The sequence below is a fragment of the Panthera uncia genome, chromosome B4 (assembly GCF_023721935.1).
Source record: "Panthera uncia isolate 11264 chromosome B4, Puncia_PCG_1.0, whole genome shotgun sequence".
NCBI classification, from domain to species: Eukaryota; Metazoa; Chordata; class Mammalia; order Carnivora; family Felidae; genus Panthera; species Panthera uncia.
The window spans coordinates 80,578,549-80,596,555 of NC_064809.1; the positions used below are offsets into that span (position 1 = coordinate 80,578,549).

General features: G+C 43.1%; 1 protein-coding gene across 1 annotated transcript in view; it reads right to left on the reverse strand.

The window, feature by feature from the left end:
* GLS2 (glutaminase 2) overlaps positions 1-9,739 on the reverse strand; it is a 15,014-nt gene extending 5,275 nt beyond the window's left edge. Inside the window, exons 1-7 of the mRNA XM_049627356.1 lie at positions 9,215-9,739; positions 3,696-3,795; positions 3,166-3,287; positions 2,424-2,553; positions 1,836-1,915; positions 1,586-1,749; positions 1,303-1,361 (exon numbers count right to left, since the gene is read on the reverse strand). Coding sequence (XP_049483313.1) covers positions 1,303-1,361; positions 1,586-1,749; positions 1,836-1,915; positions 2,424-2,553; positions 3,166-3,287; positions 3,696-3,795; positions 9,215-9,396 — 837 coding nt within the window. The 5' untranslated portion in view covers positions 9,397-9,739. The remainder of the gene's footprint in view (positions 1-1,302; positions 1,362-1,585; positions 1,750-1,835; positions 1,916-2,423; positions 2,554-3,165; positions 3,288-3,695; positions 3,796-9,214) is intronic.
* Positions 9,740-18,007: the final 8,268 nt, after the last annotated feature.

The window sequence follows — 18,007 nt, forward strand, 5'->3', positions numbered from 1 at the left end:
AGAGAGAGAGAGAGAGAGAGAGAGAGAGAGAGAGAGAGAGAGAGAGAGATCAGCATTCCAAGCCTAGGAGGATGACAGGAGTGCCAGGAGGACCTAGTGGAGTTAATGTCTTAGACTGGTTTTGCTAGTGACTTTTTTTTTTTTTTTTACAACTGAGTCTTTTTGTATACCTGCATATCATATCCAATGATCTTAAAAACCAAACCATTTAGATTTTAGTATCAAGTAATGAGTACAAATAACCTCACCCCATCTGTGAGTTTTACCCATCCCTGAGCCTCACTTCCATTTCCATTCTCAATCCCAGCCCTCATCTGACTCTCACTTTCCTTCTCCTGATTCCAGTCCTGTCCCCAAGCCCCATTCCTATTCCTGATCCCCATCCTCATCCCTTATGGCCCAAGCTAGAACCATACTCTATCCCTATCCCTGACTCCCATAGCTATCTCCAACTGGAGTGACAGGAATGGGATCAGGAGGGGTGTTGCATTTAATACTCAATTACATCAATTATATTGATAACTGAAATAAAGCTGAAGATTTTAGCCGAGTGTCAGGTCCAATAGGCCCACTTAGATGGGAATGGAATGAGGCAGGTGCCAGTTACAGGGCTGTAGACAGAGCTATCCCGGGGCAAGGGGACAGCCTGAGCCTGGTCTGGTCTCCCATTCCACCCCCACCACACTCCATTGCTTCCTGTACATGTCAACTATAGTGTCAACACCATAGGGACTCTGACACCTGAGTCCCAGGGGGGAGGGTTCCTAACACCACCTTCCCCAGGAGGGGCTGTGATTGGCTCTGGAGTGTTGCGGCCCACACTGTTCTCAGGTTCTTGCTCAAGCCCTGGGAGACCTACAGCTGACAGACCAGCCTGATACCCTTGCTCAAGGCCAACTCACAGTTTCAGGTGACGTGAATAGCTGCCCTGGCCTGGCCATTCACCCTTCTTTCTGTGTCCCTCACCCAGAAGTGGCCAATCAGTACCCAACGGTGCTGTCCTCCCCCTGTGTCTGGCATTTGGCCCTTGGTCCTAGGCAGGGGTCAAGACCTGAAGACCTGCTCACTTCTCTAAGGGCCAGGAAGCTCTGGGCTCCAGACTCAGGGTTGGGGGCAGAGGTACAGCTCCTTTTACTAACATCTTCGACATATGTGGGTCCTTGCTGTGCCCTCACTACTTCCTGGGGACCCTCATAGGAACCAAGGCCCAGCAGTCTCCTGGAGAACTGGGCAGATATGTGGGATATAGGAACAAGGGGGTTTAGAGAACAGTACCTTCCAGATGGCTAGGATGGCACTGACCTTGATCAGGGAGCTCACAACAATGGCACCAGCATTGACCATGGGGTTATGGGGGATTCCTGGAGAAATACAAACCACCCAGAGTTTTATTAGCTGCTGAGCAAAGCCTCCTTTACAGCCGGCCCACTCTGCAGGCTAGACAAGAAAAATTTCTTTGCTGGGGAGGATGAAATGACAGAGCTAATCAGCAAAGTCAGAGAAATAAACAAACAAGGCTGGAGGGATAGGTGGGAATAAGAAGAGGGACATCTATGAGTCTGGCCTGAGCCCTGGTAGTGCTCACCTTCCTCATTGAGAGAGAGCTTGTTGTAACGTAGGCCACTGGGCTCCTTGCCCACAAACTTGTGCACGTAGTCAGTGCCTAGGGTGCTTATGGAGATGGCATAGGTGAGGGGCTTCACACAAGACTGCAGGCAGAAGGGGATCTTTGTGTGGCCCACGGAGTGCCTGGGGGCAGATAGGTGCCATGAAAGGGATCAGTCTATGTTCTGCACCCGTGCTCTGCCTCCCCTTCCTCTCACCCAGCATCTTACCGCTGACCATCCACAGTGCACAGGGAGACACCCCACAGGTCTGGATTGGATTTGGCCAGCTGAGGGATGTAGGCCGCCACCTGGGCATGAGTGGGGAGACAAAACAGACAGAATGGAGATATGGATGTAGAGGGGGAACAGAGATAATCAGAGTCAGGATAAAGGTGAAAATTCTGTCTTCTGAAGGGCAATAGGGTTCCCTCCTGCCTGTTGTTCTCAGGGACACCCAAGCCTTAAGTCCAAGAAGGCCTTAGCTTTCTGTAGCTCTATTCCTATAGAGATGGCAGTAAAGCCTACGGAAAGTAAAAAGAGGAAAATTCTGGGTTTTGGTTCTCAGGCTCAATTACCCTATAGGTCTCTTTCAAAGTTTGATTGAATCCTTTATGCCACTTGTCCCCTAAGAAACTTCAGATTCCTTCACCTGCTCTAGAAATCACATGTATAGAAATACATAAAGCATTTGTCCCCATTTTTAGAGGTTCTGCTTCTTATCTCTCATCCATGGATTCCCAGCCCCAAGAAATTTCCAAGAAGCAAGGTATATCTGGCCCAGAGCCCTTGCCCCTCCCTTAGTCCCCTGGCCCTCACTTTGCCTCCAGTGAGCTCTTTGGCATCCTCAAAGATGCGATCCACATGGCTCGTGAACTCCTCAAAATCAGGAATGACAAACTTCTTTCGGAATGCCTGGGTCAGGAGCACAATGTTGCTGCTCACACACCTGGATCCCAGACACGATTGGGTTAGGGGGCTGGAGAGATGCAGCTGTGACTCACTCTGGAGCCATGGAAGTTGGGAATAAAGAAGGCGTGAGTGGTCATGAGGTTTGGGACCAACAGCTCTATAACCTTTGGCATGTCACTTTATCTTTCTGGGTCTTAAGTTTCTTTTGCCCCTAAAATGAGGGGTTGTTGTAATGATGTGGAAAGATACCCCAAGACAGTGTCTTGGGATATAAGAAAAAAATACCCATATAATATGTATAGTGGGCCATCTTTATATTTTAAGAATCCTAAGTCATATAAGTATATTTATATATATTCCTGTATGTATGTAAATGCATAGGACGTTATCTAGAAGATACCCACTAATCTGTTAACAATGTTTACTTCTGGGAAAGGGGACTGGGATTGGGGAGAGAGGGAAAGGAGAACATGTATTTCTATATTGTTTGAACTTATTATAATGAGTATATGCATGTTCATATGTTACTTGTGTAATAAGTAATAAAATGAAGGGTCAAACTATCCAATCCCCAAGAGCCCTCCCTGCTATTATAGTCTATGTCCACATCAGTTTTGAGAGTGGGTGCCCTTGTTTCTGGGGCCCTCACTTTTGGAAGAGATCTCGGTCCAAGAGGCCACCACTGCTGGACTCTCGAACCATGCGGCGCATCTGGCTCATGCAGTCCCGAAGCCGGGGATCTGATGTCTGCAGTCCAGTGGCCTTCAGTGCCTTTAGGGGAAAGAAGAAGCCTGGTAAGGTCAACTACAAGGACAGCAATGCAATCCTAATATTCTTTCCCAATGGATAACAACTAGCTCAATCCCAACTACTGTAATAGGTGGAACAAATGGGTTTGCAGACTAAGAAAGGAGAGAATTGTGCAGCTATGGAGACTGATAAAGGTTTCCTGCCCTTTTTTATCAAGGAAGCTGGTTCCTGAACCCTTGGGGTCAAAGTCTCAAACCAAGAAGAATGGCTGAGTCAGAGGGTTTCATCTTCCTACCCTGGTCCAGAGACTGGATTGCCTTATGAATCTAGACATCTACTACCATATTGCTACCATGGCCCGTTAGCCATCCCCCCACTTCCCAGAGATCCTGAAGATTCAGTGTTATGAGCAGGTAGAGAGGAACTTACAGTAGTGAACTTGTGGATAGGGATTCGTTCCTGTCCCTCAGCAATAGTGTAGAAGAGCAGATCACCCAGGCGCGACAGCATGCCACTCTCTGATGAATCACTGTTTGGGGGCAGAGATAGGGGAGGAGGATAGGAACGTGAGAACTGCTCCCTGCTTCTCCTCCTAGAACATGGCCTTATAAGTAGATAGGTGTCCTCACTCTATGCCTCCTCCCTGAACCAGCTGATCCAGCCCTATAATTCCAACTTTCACATCTGTCCTGAGAAGTCAAATCTTACTGTCTAGATTTCTTTTGTTCCTAACCTTCAGACCTTTATTTCTAGCTGCTTTCTAGACATTTCCATTTCTAGATGTCCCATAGGGCACTGCCAAACTCAAAATGTCCAAGTGTCCAAATGTCATTTCCCCTCCCTCCCTCTGCTCCTCTTCTGTGCTTCCCATTTGGGTTAATAGCCGTATCACTCACCCAGGTGCCAACCCAGAAATGTGGAATCATTTGGATAATTCCCATACCTTACATCCATGTTCAGTTGGTAACCCACACTATGTCTCTCAAATCCACCCTGTTTTCTTCCTTTGTGCCAGCACGGCACAGTATAAAGAACAAGAGTTTGCCCCTTAATAGCTGTGTGACCTTAATATAGATAGGAAATCAGGTTATTTAATAATGCTGAACATGCTTCCTCATCTGTAAAATAAGGGTAGTAATGTCTGCTTTACATGGATGAAGTAGGCTTAATTAACAAAACATTTAGTGGAAAATGGTCTTTTATAAAGTAAATGCTCAGTAAACCATGCTTCATCATCAGCTCCATATTGTCTGTTCCCTAACTGCTATCACCCTCCCTTGACTTCCAACCCATCTTCCACAATGTGCCAATTAACTTTCTAAAAGTCAAATATCGGGGCGCCTGGGTGGCGCAGTCGGTTAAGCGTCCGACTTCAGCCAGGTCACGATCTTGCGGTCCGTGAGTTCGAGCCCCGCGTCAGGCTCTGGGCTGATGGCTCGGAGCCTGGAGCCTGTTTCCGATTCTGTGTCTCCCTCTCTCTCTGCCCCTCCCCCGTTCATGCTCTGTCTCTCTCTGTCCCAAAAATAAATAAAAAACGTTGAAAAAAAAATTAAAAGTCAAATATCATTTCTCTACTCAAAAACCTTTGATAGCTCTCCAGTGCCTACACATAAGTTATTTCTTGGTATGGCATTCAAGGCTCTTAAAACCTACCAACATTCTTTTTCTATTCTCCACCATGTCCCAACACTTCAGTTACGCCAGATAACAGGTAGGTCCTTGTGGACCAGATATGGTTAGGCTTCCTGGCCTTTGCTTATGCTGCAGCTTCTGCATGGAATTACCTTTTTATCCCTTCACTTGGAAAAGTCCTGCTCATCCTTCAAGGTCCAGATCAAATGTTACTAATTCTATAAAGGCTTCCTCAAACCTCCCAATATTGTTTATGCTGCTGGTATGACACAACACACCATCTTACTGACAGAAGACTCCCTTGCTCCACTGTTAGAGGTGTGTGTGTGTGTGTGTGTGTGTGTGTGTGTGTGTGTTTAGCATCAACATTCTTTATTTTTATTAAATTAGAAGTACAGGAGTGCCTGGGTGGCTCAGTTGGTTAAGCATCCGACTCTTGATCTTAGCTCAGGTCTTTATCTCAGGGTTACGAGTTCAAGCCCCATGTTGGGCTCTACGCCCAGCATGGAGCCTATAAAAAAAAAAAAAAGAAGTACATTGCAAAATCGTAAACAGGTATGATAATATTTTGGATTACAGATTAAATTCAAAATAAAAAGATGTAGGGGTACCTGGGTGGCTCACTGGTTAAGTGTCCAACTTTGGCTCAGGTCATGATCTCACAGTTCATGAGTTTGAGCCCCACGTGGGTCTCTCTGCTGTCAGTGAGGAGCCTGCTTCAGATCCTCTCTCCCCTTCTCTCTGCCCTTGCCCCACCCTCATGCACTCTCTTTCTCAAAAAATAAATAAATAAATAAATAAATAAAATAAAATAAAATAAAATAAAATAAAAATAAAGTGATGTAAAATTTTTAAAAAATATTTTAAGTAGTCTCTACACCCAACATGGGGCTCGAACTCACAACCTCAAGATCAAGAGGTGCATGCTCCACTGACTGAGCCAACCAGGTGCCCCAAGATGTAAAAATTTCTAATTCCAATTTTTCTGATTTGAAATTAGAAAACACCTTTAAAAAAAAAATCTCCTACCCCCCCTTACCCATTTTGCACATCCTACCATCCCCTCCCTCCAGGTCTTTGTGTTTTGGATACCTATGTCTTCCTAACATTGAGCGAAGTCCCTAGCCCACAGTGGGTCTTCAATAAAGAATTACCAAGTTACGTTTCTAGGAAGGTCCCTATTGCCCAAAATATCTCTCTTGCTGGCTTATAATGCTTAACATTCCAGGTATTAAAAACTTCTTGGTCTTCAAGAGTTCTATTAATATGTTAACAGATTTAGAGAAATTATTTTATCAGATCATTCCAAATATGACAGCTATTTGAGATTAAGACCCTTTAATCTCTTTGATCCAACAATTTGACTTCCAGGTATTTATCTCGTAAGTGTACTTACATACCTACAAAATAACATATTCCCATTTATTGCATTGTTAGTAATAGTAGTACTAGAAACAATGTAAATGTGCATCAACAGGGAACTGCTTAAATTATGGTACATTCATGTAATGGAATATTATGCAGTATAAAAAAGAAGAGATGAGAGAATTCTTTAAGTACTGATATGGAATGATCCCTAACATGTCATATTAACTAAAATAAGCCATCTGTAAAACAGTGTTCATAGTATGGTACTATTTATGTTTAAAAGGAAAAAGTATATTTGCCTTTACAAGCACAAAATATTTCTGGAAGGATATATATGAAACTTGTTAAAAAATAAAAAGAAACCTGTAAGCCTGATTTACCTTCCTCTAGGGTGATGAAGCAAGTGCTGGGCAAAAGGAGTGGGAGGGATACTTCCCACTATATATCTTTTTGCATATTTTGAGCCATATGAATATGTATATATTATTTATTGAATATGGACATATTATCTATTGAAACAAGGCATTAAAACATTAAAAGTCTCTCAAGAAGCTTGGCATAGACCAGGCATGTATGTGTTTAGGGTCAGGGGTCAGAAAGAATACCAGGAGAGGGGTGTTTTCTTGTTTCTGAGGAAATCCAACTGTCACAATGAGGCTAGTGCCTATAAGGAGGACAGAGTCCATCTGGTGATAGAAGGGAGGAGGAAAAAGCTATATGAGGAATAACGCAAGAAGGAAATTATGTAGGAACATTTAGAGGGCAAGTCTCTGTGCCTGGAAGCTGAGGGAAGACAGGAAATAATGCCATACCACTGAAGTATAACAAGCCTTAAGAAAATTGCAAACCCTTTGGCCCAGATAAGGATTGATCTATGATATAATGTTGAGGGGCGAAAAAGCAAGGTGCAGAACAATGTGTATAACATGATACCATTTTCATAAAAAAGAAAGGAAAAAAATATCAACATGTATTTGCTGATATATGCATACAATATCTTTAGAAGGTTACACAAGATATCGATGACAGGTGTCCCTGGGGAGCAAAATTTCCTAGGAATTTACTCTAAGAAATAATTGAACCGGTCCACAAGAATATGTAGTAACCAGATTGAAGACTGGTTAAATAAATTATGATACCTCACACAATGGAATCTTAAAATGGCTAAATAGCAGCCACTAAAATGACAATAATATCACACACATACACATTCAATGGTATTAAAAGCTGTTTATAAATGAAAAAGGTTACCAAGGAATATGAAGACTGTAATCCTATTTTTGTTAAAATTTTATATATACATATGTAGGGTATATATGGATATCCATCACATTAATGGTTACCTCTAATTTGGGATCTTTATTTTCTTCTTGATACTCTATCTTATTTTTCTTTTATAATCAGGAATAACAAAGCTAAATATTAAAAAAACAAACAAGAACCTGAATACCAGGGCATTTTTTCTGCCTTCCTTCTCCCCCACCCCCCAAACACAAGAAACCCTCCCCATCATGGTGTCACAGTCCAGAGCCAATCCCCCTCCAGTGCTCTCAATTCCTTTTGCTCAAGGGAGAACCAGATCAAGGCTCCTACTAAGAATTCCCTGGGAGCAAAGGCAGCCATAGGCAGGAGGATCAAGGCTCCCCAAACACTTCCATCACCAGACACCACTGGGTAAGGAAGTATGTGTAGAAGGAACCAGGGATACTACTTGCTTCCCAGGAGGTTTAAAGGTGAGGGAGATTAAGGCTTTGCTCTGTCCCACCATTTCTCCCATGGTGATTATTTGGGGAAAGTTGGAATGGAGAGTAGAATGAGACAGAGAGAGGGCTTATTCTTTAAAATTTAAATGTTCCATGTTTCCTTGAGAAGCAGCTGATGGAAAAGGACAGCCTAATAATTAATGATAAATAAATCATACCTTACTGGTCTGTTACCTGTCAGGACAGGAGCTCCAGTGGTGGTGAGGCAGTGCTGTGTCTATCTGGCTACTTTAATTATGATATGCATGTCTTTCTGAATGTCATCAGTACATGTCAATGACAGGAGAGATGGTCCATTTTCTGTTCCTGCTATGATAGTTCAGGGACTACTTGGACAGTGTCTATGTTGGCTGCTGGAAAGGACAAAATTCCCTGCTCAGCTCCGTCTGTGTCTCGGAGAAAAGAGGCTCAGCCACCAAGTTCTCCTGGGTGGAAGAGAGAGGTGCAGCCTCTGGGGTTAGAATAATAAATAGCCCAAGGGATGAGAACCCTTCAAATCAGGGAGCCTGAGCAGCACAAATAACGGCTGACTGGTTCTGGTTTGGGAAATCTGAGCCTTATAATTTTTTACCCAATTAGAACGATTTTCCTCATTTAACAACCAACTGGAAAACCACCCTCATTCTACAGATTAGGAGCCCCGATAACGCACACATCCAACACATATGCAAACGACACACCACGTACCTGCGCACTAATACACGCGCATCACACATTACACGCTGAGGACATGCCAAAACACAGACACACCATACAGATGGCCAGACACAAGTACTCCAAGACTCGAGGAGGAGGCTGTTCCATACCCACTCATCCCCTAAAATACATCCGACGACCTAGGAGAGGGAAGGTGAGGATGCGCGGTGCGCACACGGCCCTGCACTCAGACACGTGCACCAACCAACACGCCGCGCTTGTCTGCGTTCCCAGTTAAGTACGCACCTTGGACAGGCACCATCCCGAGGACCGACCTGCCCAAACGCCCTCCCGGGCGGACGGCATGTTACCGCCCGAGCGCGGCGGACCCAAAACCCCAGATCTAAAAGAAAAGGCATCGCAGGCTAGTGAGCGAGAAGAGAAGGGGAGATGAGGTGCGCTCTCGGGGTAAGGGTACTCCGAGCTGGCGACAACGACAGTGGGAGTGGGAGCGAGCCTGTTCCCCTGCCCCTGTCCCGCAAGCCTTACTGATCCCGGTGCTGCGGCTGGTGGCTGTGCGGCGTCTCTCTGCCCAGCGCCGCGGCCTCACTGAGGTGGTGCCGGACGCCCCCGCCAAGAAGAGGGCTCCGGCTCAGGTGACCCCAGCCTCCCAGCCAGCAGTGACTGCCGGCCCCGCTCAGCGCATTCTGCAGAGCCCTCATAGAGCGCATCCCCCCAGCGCGCCGCCCGCTCTGCCCGAGCGACCTAGGAGTCTGAGCCGTGGCTGGAGGGAGGGGCGGAGGAATCGCGAACGCCGCGAGGTGGAAGGAGCTCTATGTTGGAGTGCGGCGTTCGGGCTGTGGAGGGGAGGAGGGGCCCAGTGGGTGGGGTTGGAGCAGGAGGAGGGGCCCTAAATGTCTCCGGGTCTCTAAATGTCTCCGGCCCCTGCCAGGTGCACTCAAGCCCCACCTAGAGAGGGGATGGGCGAGGAGTGCAAGGTATCTAAGGAGAGAAAGCTGCGGAGGATATTTAGCGGGTGGAACCAGAGAGCCGTGCCCGAAGTTGGGATGGACAATGCCCGGGTCCAATCATTGGGGAAGCAAAGACCTTGGGGGCGGAGAAAAGATGAAGTTACCCAATTGAGAGCAAGGCAGTGGGTCGTCCGCAAAAGCCTTGCGGATTCTTTAGTGCCTCGACACCCTGCGGCAGCCTGGCGTACAGACGTTGAGGGCGGGAAAGCCGAGGCTTGGCGATTTGCGAAGCTCCCGGAGGACGCGGTGGCTTCAGAACCATGGAATTCTCGGAGAGAGAGGAGAGCGGTACCTCTCTGCACTCAGATAAGAGTGAGCCCTTTTCAAGAGGCCACCTAGTGACCTTCAACATTCCAAGGCCGGAACAGGCCACGGTAACCCGCCGCGTAGACCGGCACGGAGGTCCAATGAACGCGTGGTCTCCGGCACGCGGTATTGGTGAGTGAGGAGTCAGATGGCCGGAAAATACCCTGACCAGAAACAGCCCCTGGGCACTTTAGGGAGTTCCTGAGGTGGTGAAGAGGTCAACCTGGTGGTTATTAGATTGCCTACGTTCACGTGCTATCTCTACCAATTATTTGGTGGCTGTATAGGGCTTGCCTGTTCTCGATAGAGCTTTTATACATTTTATAAGCCGTTAAGTGCTCCCAAAATTTTAGTTATTTGAACTACCACACCCTGTATTCCTCACGTAAAAGAAGTGATATAGAAAAGTAGTGGGTTTTTTTCCTAAAGATTTTATTTTTGAGTAATCCCTGCATTCAACATGGAGCTCGAACTTAAAGCCCCAAGATCAAGATTCACACGCTCCACAGACTGAGCCGACCAGACGCCCCTAGGAGACGAATTTTGAAAGCTAAACACATTCAGGAATTTTATCATTTGCAATTAGGAAAACACTCGTCTGTATCTTCACAGTGCCTAACATAGTATCTATATTGAGTAGAAACTCATGTAAATATTAGGTATCATCTAATGCTTGTGGTGTGCCAGCTATTTTATATAGTCCATCTCTCCCTCTTACCAGAGACCTACAAAGTAGTTATTATTAATCCCATTTTGAAGATGAGGAAACTAAGACTCGGAAATAGGGCTTCTTTGAATAAGGTAACCCAGTTGTTATCTAATACCAGAGCTAAGAATCGGACTCAAATCTCTGACTACAAGGCTTTCTCCATCAATGCAGCTCTTCCCAAAATTAACTGTTGACTCAAATTATCTCAGGAAATGACACCATCCCTAAAGGAAGCATTTTATGTGGAAGCATTATGATACAGTACTGGGAGTTGTCTAAGGTTGGCTGTATCACAAACTATCACCTTTTTTTTTTTAAGATTTTAATTTTTTTGTTTGTTTTTTAAGTAATCTCTACTCCCAATGTGGGGGTTCGATCTTACAACCCCGAGATCAAAAGTTGCACACTCTACCGTCACTTTACAGTTTTGGATTAGCGTGAACATCAGGTGTAACTGTGGGAGACAAAATATCAAAACCATATTCTGGTGTGTTTTGTTTTGTGAAAAGGCAGTTCTCCTTTGCGTTGGTTAGGGCTGGAGGATTTATTTGGTTTGAAACCAGATAGAGTGACTTTTGTTTTTGTTTTTCCCTCCTGCAGTCATTCCCTATCTGCCCTGTCTCACCTATTCAGACTCTCTCTCTAATTGAGGAACCCAGGCTTGCCCTGGGCTGCCTCCTGCATGGCTTCGTCCATGACTTTAAGAAAGTTCTAGTAGTATAAACTAGAGCTAACGTTAGTTTTTCCAAATGTAACAGGCTAATCTTATCCTTGTTTGACTCAGGAATGTTATTTCTTTGAAGCTTTTTTTTTTTTTAATTTTTTTTCAACGTTTTTTATTTATTTTTGGGACAGAGAGAGACAGAGCATGAACGGGGGAGGGGCAGAGAGAGAGGGAGACACAGAATCTGAAACAGGCTCCAGGCTCCGAGCCATCAGCCCAGAGCCTGACACGGGGCTCGAACTCACGGACCGCGAGATCGTGACCTGGCTGAAGTCGGACGCTTAACCGACCGCGCCACCCAGGCGCCCCTCTTTGAAGCTTTTTAAGCCGTCGAGAGAAAGGTACCATATGTTAGGGATTTCTAAACATTACCTAGAAGTCATTTGCTTCCTTTTATTTCCTACCCCTGCTTTTATGAATTAGCCTTAATTGTAATCAGTGAGCGATGAGTTCCCCACTCTTCTTTCTTTCCAGTTGTCTCTGATAAGAGGAACTGGTTGGTCAGTGAATAAAATCTGCCTGTAGAAGGGGAGGTTCTTTGCTTGGAGAACTAGCCCCTAGCTGCCCTTTGACTTTTGCAGTGACTCTTCTTCCACTACAATATTGCTGCCTTTGCATGAGGAAGGAGCATGAACGAGTGAGTTGGGAGGCTCACAGTTTTGTGTAAAGTATAAAATATTCAAGAAGAACAAGCTTGTCATCCCAGGTAATTAAAGCTTGGCAGTGTCCGGTCCTTTTTTTGTTTGTTTCAAATTTGAAAAGGACCCACCTAGTTAAATCTGTGCAAAAGTATTAGACAACTGTGACATGGCCAGCTAGAAATGAGTTTTTAATAAGTTAAAGAAATCTCTGTCATGTCTAATAGTAGGTTTGTAGGTCAGCCCTGGTTGTGCCAGAGTTTTGTGGTATATGAGGGAGGATTGGTCTTAATGATTTTGAAACCTAAATCAGAAAAGCTAAATCCTCTGGGACAAAATTGGAAACTTGGTGTTTAAGAAATGCTTATTATGATTTAGAGATTCTCATTTGTTCTCTTTAGATTGTAGCTAGAATGTTGATTAGTGCAAGTGACAGATTATTTCACCTTAAGTTTTTTTTCATTAATTTTTGTTCTGCTAATGTTACTATTGGTGCACATGCCTTCCTGCCTTCGTTTCTCCATTTGCAAAAGATAATCTTGTATAATTATATAAGTACTAGGAGCTCTGACATAGTCATCTTCCATTCATTCAGTGAGTATTTATTCATTGGCCTATGGTGTGCCAGGCCTGGATCTAGGGAATCCAGAAATTAAGCAAAAACACCAGTTTCTGACTATTGGAAGAAATGAGAACGCAGTGTTTAAAATTAAGAAAAATGCCAAGACGAGAGATGTAGAAGGAAGTATAAACAAGAAGCCCCTGGGGCCCCTGGGTGGCTCAGTTGGTTAAGTGTCCAACTTTGGCTGAGGTCATGATCTCATGGTTTGTGAGTTCAAGCCCCACATCGAATTTTCTGCTGTAAGTGTGGAGCTTGCTTGGGATCCTCTGCCCGCCCCCCTCTCTCTCCCTCCCTCCCTCCCTCTCTCTCAAAAATAAATAAACATTAAAAAAAGGGGGGAGGCACCTAACCAGGGTCAGGTAAAAGGTAGCTGAGATAAAGGGGAAGGAACCTCAAGAAATGTTGGGTGATGGGAGCCAACTCTTAAAGGATGAGAAGTGTTTCCCTGGATGGAGATGAGGAAAAAGGTATTCTAGACAGAGCTCTTCCATAACATAGCATGAGAGGAACATTTGAGGGACTCTAGGTCAGTTGGTTGGAGTGAAAGTTTGGTTGGGTGTGAGAATGTGTGGATCAGTGAAGTTGAGTATATAGGTGGGGTCTCATCATAAACCGTAAGTATGTATGTACGTATCTGAGTAGGCTCCATGCCCAACATGGGGCTTGAAGGATCTCCTCTATTGACTGAGCCAGCCAGGCACCCCTGCCTTATGAAGAGTTAAACACTATGATAAGAATATTTACATCCCAAAGGCAATTCCTTGTTAACCTTCTTCTTCTTTTTAAATTTAATTTAATTTAATTTTTTAATTTACATCCATGTTAGCATATAGTGCAACAATGATTTCAGGAGATCCCATAATGCCCCATCCCCCCTCCCACCCCCCCCCCCCCGTAACCCTCTGTTTGTTGTCCATATTTAAGTCTCTTACGTTTTGTCCCCCTCCCTGTTTTTATATTATTTTTGCTTCCCTTCCTATGTGTTCATCTGTTCTGTGTCTTAAAGTCCTCATATGAGTGAAATCATATGATATTTGTCTTTCTCTAATTTCGCTTGCACAATACCCTTCAGTTCCATCCACGTAGTTGCAAATGGCAAGATTTCATTCTTTTTGATTGCCGAGTAATACTCCATTGTGTATATATACCACATCTTCTTTATCAATTCACCCATCAATGGACATTTGGGCTCTTTCTATACTTTGGCTATTGTTGATAGTGCTGCTATAAACATTGGGGTGCATATGCCCCTTCGAAATAGCATACCTGTATCCCTTAGATAAATACCTAGTAGTGCAATTGCTGGGTCGTAGGGTAGTTCTATTTTTAGTTTTTTGAGGAACCTCCATACTGTTTTCCAGAGTGGCTGCGCCAGTTTGCATTCCCACTAGCAGTGTAAAAGAGATCCTCTTTCTCTGCATCTTCACCAACATGTTTTTGCCTGAGTTGTGAATGTTAGCCATTCTGACAAGTGTAAGGTGGTATCTCATTGTGGTTTTGATCTGTATTTCCTGATGATGAGAGAAGTTGAGCATTTTTTCATGTGTTGGTTGGCCATCTGGATGTCTTTGGAGAAGTGCCTATTCATGTCTTTTGCCCATTTTTTCACTGGATTATTTGTTTTTTGGGTGTTGAGTTTGATAAGTTGTTTATAGATTTTATACTAACCCTTTATCTGATATGTCGTTCGCAAATATCTTCTCCCATTCCATTGCTTGCCTTTTAATTTTGCTGATTGTTTCCTTCGCCACGCAGAAGCTTTTTATTTTGATGGGGTCACAATAACTCATTTTTGCTTTTGTTTCCTTTGCCTCTGGAGATGAGTAAGAAGTTGCTGTGGCCAAGGTCAAAGAGGTTTTTGCCTGCTTTTCCTCTAGGATTTTGATGGCTTCCTGTCTTACATTTAGGTCTTTCATCCATTTTTAGTTTATTTTGTGTATGGTGTAAGAAAGTGGTCCAGGTTCATTTTTCTGCATGTCGCTGTCCAGTTTTCCCAGTACCACTTGCTGCAGAGACTGTCTTTATTCCATTGGATATTCTTTCCTGCTTTGTCAAAGATTAGTTGGCCATACGTTTGTGGGTCCATTTCCGGGTTCTCTCTTCGGTTCCATTGATCTGAGTGTCTATTTTTGTGCCAGTACCATACTGTCTCGATGATTACAGCTTTGTAATACAGCTTGAAGTCCATTGTCAACCTTCTTTCAAAGATTCTCTACTTCACTTGAAGTTGCCACCCCACTGCTTCACAAAGAAATCCTCAATTTCCTGCCATTACACTTATATTCTGTGTTTATCCCTCCAGATACTATTGAAGAGGAATCCTTCCATCATTCTTGGTTAATCTCTCCACTTACTTTGTGGTATTTTTCAAATTATTTCTCTGTAATGAGTCTATCTTTCACCATTTGAATATGCTCAAGTCTTTCCATCTGCAGAAACAGTCACTGAGTATGTTTTGACTCAGTGTTTAATTAAAATATATTTCAGTTAAGCAGCTTTATGCAATTCAGATTTTCCATCAGTATTACTCTTTTTTTTATTCTTTTTTTAAAAATTAAGGGGTACCTGGGTGGCTCAGTTGATTAAGCACTGACTTTGGCTCAGGTCATGATCTCACGGTCAGTGAGTTTAACCCCTGAGTTGGGCTTTGTGCTGACAGGTCAGAGCCTGGAGCCTGCTTCGGATTTTGTATCTCCCACTCTCTCTGCCCCTCCCCTACTGGAGGTCTCTTTCTTACCTGTTTTCATTCTGCCAAGTTTTTTGAAGAGCCATTACACTTAACCACTTATCATCACTTCTCATTCTGTCTGTGATAGTGGTGAACTAAGCTGCTGCCGCCATTGTGTTACTTTGAGTTCATGGGCTTAAGGCATTCATTGGCTTTGAAAGTTTAAATAATATTATTAATCAAGGCCACTAGATCAGTTAATGTACTTAAATATTGCTAAGTATTCATTAGTAAGCACATGTATTTGAATAGGATTTAGATTCTGGCTAGAGTAGCACGATGGTACTGGTGCACATGTTTTAACTTGATTTTATCGACTAGACCTTCACAGAGTGAATGAAATTTTGTATAAATTCAGATGTATCTATGATCTATCCAAATGCGCTTTTCTAATTCCTATTTAGTTTTGCAGTTACAAAACTAAATTTTGTAGGACTGAAAAAGTACAGACATGAGCATGTAAAAAAAAATCACAATATATCATCATACTGGTCAAATTTATAATGCCCAATATACATTTATATACATTTTCTCTATTTTGTCAAATAATCTCTCCTGTAAATTGGTTTCTCTGGTGGCCACATGAATAGATTATAGCAAGTCTGAATCATTATAATGTGTTAAGAGAATGTAGATTTTGCCGGGGTACCTAAAAAAGATTTCAGTGCTAATTTGAAAGAATTTGAAACAGCAAAAAGAAAAAACCTTTTGCGTGTGGTTGTTGTTGATAGCATTTTAATACTTTTTTTAAGCTAAAAAACATGAAAAGTGTTTTCAGAATCTTGTGTTACCATATAGTAAACAAAACCATTCTGTAAAAAACTAAGTAAAACTAATTTTAACCACATTCTTCTACTTGAACACTCTATAAACCTTAATTTCTGAAGATTTTACATCATTTGAACATTTTTATACATCACCCACTTTTGCCTGTCAATTTGCTAAAGGCTACTGTTCCAACCTTCTGATCTTTGGGAAATTTTTAGAGAAAACAATTTTATTTTTTACTTTTTTCAAGTTCTTATTTAAATTCCAGTTAGCATAGAGTGTAATATTAGTTTCAAGTATAGAATTTAGTGATTGACCACTTACATACAACACCCACTGCTCATCTCAACAGGTGCACTTCTTAATACCCATCACCCACTTAACCCATCTCCCTGCCTAAATCAGATTATCAGGTAATATGTACAGTAAGAAATTTTCAAGGTTAAGTATATTTACTTATATGCATTTACTATTCCAGTTTAACTTAGATGAAAAAAATCACAGTAAAAAGTACAGAAGGTGCCAAATAAATTTATGATGTATGAAAATGATTAATTGCTGTTTTGTGAGAATTACTAAATACAGAAATTGGAAAAAAAGTAATATGTACATATTTCTGTGATAGTTATTGACAGTACTGGCACTTGATTTGAAATTTTTCTTTTTCTTTTTCATGTTTATTTTTGGGAAAGAGAGAACATGTGCACTCAAGTGGGGGACTTGCAGGGAGAGGGAAACAATCCCTATGCTGCCCCACCGGGTGGGGCTTGAACACACCCACTGTGAGCTCCTTTCCTGAGCTTAGTCAGTCGTGATCAAGAGTCAGACACTTAACCAACTGAGCCACTCAGTGCCCCTAAATTTTTTATTAAGTGTTTTGTGCAATTCTCATTCACATATTTATAGTAGAATTAAAATGATTTAAAACTAGGGAAGTGTGTAGGATCACAATGTTTAACAGAATTATTTTTATAATTTTATTTTAAAAGTTTATTTATTTTGAGAGAGAGAGTGGGAGGGAGGAGCAGAGAGAAGCGCTAATAGAAAATTGGCTCAGGTCATGATCTCACAGTTGGTGAGTTCCATCCCCTAGTCAGGCTCTGCACTGCCAGCATGGAGCTGGACGTTTAAGTTTACTTACTTATTTTGAAAGAGAGAAAGCGTGAGTGGGGTTGGGGCAGAGAGAGGAGGAGAGAGAGGGAGGGGAGAGCGAGCGAGAGAGAGAGAGAGAGAGAGAGAGAGAATCCTAAGTAGGCTCCACACTGTCAGCACAGAGCCTGACGCCTGACGTAGGGCTCGAACTTACCAACTGTGAGATCATGACCTGAGCCGAAATCAAGAGTCAGATGCTTAATGAACTGAGCCACTGAGGCACCCCAGAATTTCTTTTATTGAGCGTAGAAGCTCAAGCAGGGGAAAAACACAGGTCATAAAAGTGACCAATTAAAATTCATTGCTAGGACTATTTTCTTTTGCATATTTATTTATTCATCTGAATTTTGGTTCAAAATTCAGAAGGTACAGGGGCGCCTGGCTGGCTCAGTCAGTGAAGCATGTGACTCTTGATCTCAGGGTTATGGGTTTGAGCTCCACATTGGGTGTAGAGATTACTTAAAAATAAAATCTTAAAAAAAAATAAAAACCCACATGGGGCACCTGGGCGGCTCAGTCGGTTAAGCGTCTGACTTCAGCTCAGGTCATGATCTCACAGTTCATGGTTTGAGCCCTGCATCGGGCTGTGTACTGACAGCTCAGAGTCTGGAGCCTGCTGTGTGTGTGTGTGTGTGTGTGTGTGTGTGTGTGTGTGTGTGTGTGT